Source organism: Microtus ochrogaster, chromosome 10 (assembly GCF_000317375.1).
Source record: "Microtus ochrogaster isolate Prairie Vole_2 chromosome 10, MicOch1.0, whole genome shotgun sequence".
NCBI classification, from domain to species: Eukaryota; Metazoa; Chordata; class Mammalia; order Rodentia; family Cricetidae; genus Microtus; species Microtus ochrogaster.
In genome coordinates, this window is record NC_022016.1 from 20,112,530 (window position 1) to 20,117,904 (window position 5,375).

The following is a 5,375-nucleotide window of genomic DNA, read 5'->3' on the forward strand; positions in this document are numbered from 1 at the left end:
CCTGCCCCCTCCACCATGCCTGTCACTGCCCCCTCCACCATGTCTGTCACTTCCCCCTCCACCATGCCTGTCACTGCCCCCTCCACCATGTCTGTCACTGCCCCCTCCACCATGCCTGTCATTGTCTTTTGCCTATGCTGAGTTCCACATGCAGCTCAAAAGTGTGTAAATATCATCTTAAGAATTTTTTCCTCTGAGAGCTCTTGTTCCAGGAAAGAAGACAATTTCCCCTTGTGTTTTTATTGATTGGAATTTAAGGGTGAATTAAATAATTTTATTTTGACATTAATTCGAGTACCCTAGCACCCTGTCTTTGATAACCAGGAAGAGCAAATAAAGGAATTAATAATAAAAGACAGACAGATGATGGAAGGATTTTTTTTTCAATTTCAAAACTAGCCTCAAAGCTAAACATTGGCATAGCCATTAGTTTGACTAAAACTTCCTTTAAATGTGTTTCCTTTTCAGCAGGCATATGTGAAAAGTGACCTCTTACCATTTGCATATCTACCCAGAAGTCATGTGATAGGCTTTTGCGTCATGCTGTCAATTATGATAACAGTCACAATAAGAATGGCCTGAGTGTTGATAGCTTGCTTCCTGGCTCTGTGGAGAAGCTTGCTGTCCTTTTTCAATTGCTTGCTTCTAATGATTGGCTTTTCAATAGTTTTTATGTTTCAAGTTTTGGCTTTGTCATTTGCCAGGACAAATATATATAAGAGGATTTCACTTCATATCTTAGTTTAAAAAATCCTACAGAGGCAATTTCTTTAAGAGCTATTTTGTGTAACAGAAATCATTAATGTAATGAAAAGTACTTTCAAATTCTACCCAGAAAAGTGTTGAAAATATTTCAGCATAACCAGTCGATAATTGAACTTGAAATAACTGTGTTGTACAGTCACACAGGAGCTGTAACTGCGGAAGTTCAAGCGCCATTAAGTCCCACGCAGGGACAAGGCACTCAGCCAAGAGAGCTCGTCACAGAGAGCACCTGGTCAGGACATGGCTCTGAGACATCAAGTGAGAAGAAACCTCACTTCTTACAAAGAGGAGCTTACTTGACTTTCTGCCTCATTTAAGGAAAGCAAAGCAACTTCCCTCTTCATCCTACCTACAATCTCCAGTCTGTATCCAGGGTCAGGGTGGAATTCAATGGCTGGTTGGAATGGTAGGTCTCTTATGGCTGGCTACACAGGAGGTTTCTTAGTTATAAACTTATAGCTCCAATTTACAATACATTTTGTGATATTGATGTATATTACTAAAGCTTTCTGCTGTAAAGCACTGCTGCTTCACCAAGCTGTAATTGATGATAAATAAGCTACATTATTTTTAATTACTTCCTATGAGAGCAAGTAAGTCCTCAAAATGGTAAACTTTTGAACCTTAGCATATAAAGAACTGGTGTTAATTTAACTGAGTTTTCTTTTAATACCCATTTACATTAACATTGTTAGACTGAATTATAAAATAGTTTCTATTCTTTCTTAGTAAAAGCTAACATTCTCCCAGATAGCTCTTTCTTTCAAGTAGATAAAGTTTGGGAGATGGGGGCTGCTTCCGTGTCGACAGAAAGGAAGGTAGACAGGGCGCATGCAAGGTAGGAAGCAGGGAAAGGATTCCATTGCTCAGGACTTCTTCACAGGGAAGTCAGAGAAGATGTCCTCAGCATTCTGAAAGTGGTCCAGATGAGGACAAAGCATTGGGCAGGAGAGAGCAGAGCCCCAGTTGCTAGAGCGGGATCCCAGAATTCTTCAAGCCACTGCACCATTTTCCAACAGGAGGGTTAACAACAGAATGAAGCGCCTGTCGAAGTTGTGGTGTAAAGATTTCTCCTATGCCAATGAGTCTTCAGACAGGACCAGTGCCAGGCTTTGAACTATGCCCAAAACTATGACAGGAGATATAAAGGCAGGTCCTGATCACTTATTTGAACTGAGTATTATGCTTCACAGGGAGGACTAGCTTTATGACAAGTCAGCAACTACTCTACGTAAACATTTCTGAAATATTTGCCATAATTAAGTGACTTTAGTTTTTAAGCTTAAATGCAATCATCACATTTATGTTTAGGTGAAATTCCAACATCAGAACAAATACAACTACGAATATTTCCAGACGGTAGGAAACTGGCATTAGTCAGGAGTGATCGCTATAAAATAGGGGCTCACAATGTGTGACCGCTAATAACTGTGTGGAACAAGCCACTAAGCATCAAAGCACGCACTTCACTGTTCAAATCTGCCAGTCTGGATGTCCTTAATATTTTACATTTCCATGTGGGAATGTTAGTGTGAAGAACAGCTGTGGTGAAAGTCTTTCTGTGATGTCATTTTGTAGGGAGGTTATTAGAAGACAGTCAAAAATATCCAATAATCTTAAATTTATTGTTAACTTTAATTTATGTAAGCTATATTAAAATTCTTTTCTAAGGGAAAATAGCATGCAACAATGCACATCAATATTTTTCATAAGCTGAAAGGATAAATCTTTCTAAAGCAGCCCACATGAACTGAAGAATGTACCTGGTGACAATATTTATTTTGAAGGGGTCATGTCTAGGAAAGGTTATGGGGGATGTTTAAAAAGCTCCTTCAGACTAAAGCCACTGCCTTTCCAATTCTGAATTTCTCTTAGCTAATATAAAATGATTGATCACTTTTATTTCATGTACCCCTCGATTTTCCTCTGCATTCATCACTGAGTGCTTTAAACCAAATGCATTTAGGAGCTGCCCTTAGAAGAGCGGTCTCTTTTAAATCTTCGTAAAGTAATGAGAGAACACAGTAAATCAATCCCATTTCTGCTGGAGGAAGAATAACCTTTCCTGAAGTCATTTAAACTATTTCGCTCCCTCCATTCCTGTATAGTTGAATATGCGGCTTTGTCTCTGCTGCTCTTAATTTGAAAGGTAAAGATAATAGATTTTAACTGGTGCTTCAGTTAAGTGATACGTGCACATCATATGATATACATTTATGGTGTTTTCTTCATGCCTCAACATCATAGTTCATTATGAATTTGGCAAACTGAGTTTCTTTAAGTGAAAATCTTATTACGTAAGCGATAAATTGTCTATCTGCTCTGTATTTAAAATGTTTAACTGTGGAGTATATGGCTTTTTGCTTCCAAGGATTAATACATGCCATATATCCATAAAGAGCAACCATGTTTGAACTCAGAAAATATGTTCACATTGTAAATGGTCTTTACTCAAAACTTAAAAAACAAATGTCAGACTTTACAAGAAAGTGCCATAAACATTCCGCAGAGTAAAAGATGCCCAGATTTCTGCCCACAGTTAAGGTCCACATTTTCATTGTGCTGAGCTTTCTTGATGAATCTTTAGATAATGTAAAGAGAGAGGTAAGTTTGGTATGAATGCACTTTTGTGATTACAGGAGACCCTGACAATAATCTTAATTGATACAAACTAAAGCTGCCCTGGGCTAGGACAAAGAGGACAATTGTTTCTCAATGGAAGGGATTGGTTATAATATTCTAAATGTGTTCGGGGTAAAGGTTAAATAACGGAGGCATGTTTTTTGAATTAAAAATTAACTGGAAATTAGAGAGGTGTCATAAAGAATAATGACAAAAATATTTCTGAAAAAAAAAGGAAAAATTAAAAAAAAAGTTTCCAAAACTTATAAATCCTGCATATGTTTTAAAAACACAAAGAACACATACATTTGTTAAGTAGAACCATAGCAGTGGTAACACATTCATATTATAGTAATTTTCAAGGTGAAAAAAAAGCAGCATTCCAGAGAATTATTCCACTAATTATTATTTGGTATTTCCCTAACTATACACAGATGTCTTCAGTCAGTTCTCTTGTGTTCTGCGTGGTTATTTTAACCTTGCAAAATGTCAAGTATCTTGAATGAGCTATCATCTTTATGGTTTGCTCTGAACGCCGCACGTGGTGACCTTTACTGTACACAGACTATCACCTTGGCCTGCAACAGGGAAGGCCTGGGAAATGGAGAGGCCACTCTAGAACTGAGGATGTGGGCACAAATAACTTCGCACGCTTAATGCATATATAAACCTCATCTAAACACAGAGACAACTTGGTGTTTATTCCCAGCTCTGTCTTCTGTACTGGGGCCTACTTTTGTCATGTAATGTTTCACATACTGTGCACTTCGAACTGCTCTGGAGCCAAACTGAAGAACAGCAAACATACGCCTCGTAAAATACACTTCAAGGCTGGAGTACGTAGACGTATTCCTGTGACCCTATAACTAGAATCATGGGATTTCTCTGTTGGTGCGGTTCATGCTTTCGACTGTGGCTAATTTGTTCATAAGCCACCATTAATCCTGGCTGTAGGTTTTCACAGTTTGTGTAAACACTTCATTTGCATTAAATTTACAGCATTAATGGGATGTGAAATTTAAAATCCTACTTGAAACATAAATGATGTAAGAAGGCGGAATCACCTCCCCCCCTAAAAAAAGTGTTTCATTGCATCTGAAATCAGTGAAGCAATTGAAATGTATTAGGGTAGGAGTAATGTTTCGCCTGTGAGCTCAGCTACAATACATCCTCCTCCTGGACTAAAATATAAAGGAGGGAGGAAACATCTGGAGAAAACAAAACTGGTCCAAACAGATTACGTACTGACTCTAGCTGGCTTTTCCATGTCAGCGCCTGAAAGCCACACTGGCTAGGAAGTCCTCAGTATACAGGGACACGGAACAATACTGTCTAGCTGGAACCCAGTGTCTGCAGGTGCTGTCACTATGGTGCTATGAAGATGGGAGAGGTGGTGAGCCAGTTTCAGAAACGTCAGACAGTTGAGAAGCAAAGGATAAATGAGGAAAAAAAATTGGAAAACAAAATGATCAATTTTTGGTCTCAGAAGCCCTGTGAGCCCCATCCTGAATCCAGATCTGAGAGGCAACACGGAGAAAAGCGCCGAAGCAAAGCGTGGCTACCCCATTCCACCTGGGTGAAACGTGCCCACCTGTTGCTGATGCAGGAAGGATGGGTCTCTTGGGTTTAGTCCCACATATCGATTGGCTTGAGGTGTGCCTGAGGCTGTGTAGGCTGATTAAGGAAGAACAAAAACAAAGATAAAAATCGTGAACTGTCAGAACGAACACCCTGTCCATGTATAAGAAACCCAGAGAAGTGGGGGGCACTACCGAGAAGGTGTTTCTCTTTCTCTTCTCTTTTGTCTGAGCGAATCGCAAACAACAGAAAAGAAATTGATTCAAAATCATTGATTCAAATCAACTATCCCCCCCCTTAAAGAAAAAAAAATCTATGCAGTGAACCTCAAGCTATGCTAGGTGTGGGCATCCTCACTGTGTGCCATGGTGTGGTACTGTCTAGATGTCAAGGCTCGGCTACGCTGAAGT

General features: G+C 39.3%; 1 protein-coding gene across 5 annotated transcripts in view; it reads right to left on the reverse strand.

The window, feature by feature from the left end:
• Nucleotides 1–5,375, reverse strand: part of Nfib (nuclear factor I B) — a 215,301-nt gene that overhangs the window by 27,108 nt on the left and 182,818 nt on the right. For 3 of the 5 annotated variants that reach the window (XM_026781900.1, XM_005352670.3, XM_026781901.1), the window contains exon 10: nt 4,979–5,061. The exons of the other annotated variants lie outside the window; for them this stretch is intronic. In XM_026781900.1, the coding sequence (XP_026637701.1) occupies nt 4,979–5,061 (83 nt within the window). The remainder of the gene's footprint in view (nt 1–4,978; nt 5,062–5,375) is intronic. 5 annotated transcript variants of the gene reach the window in all.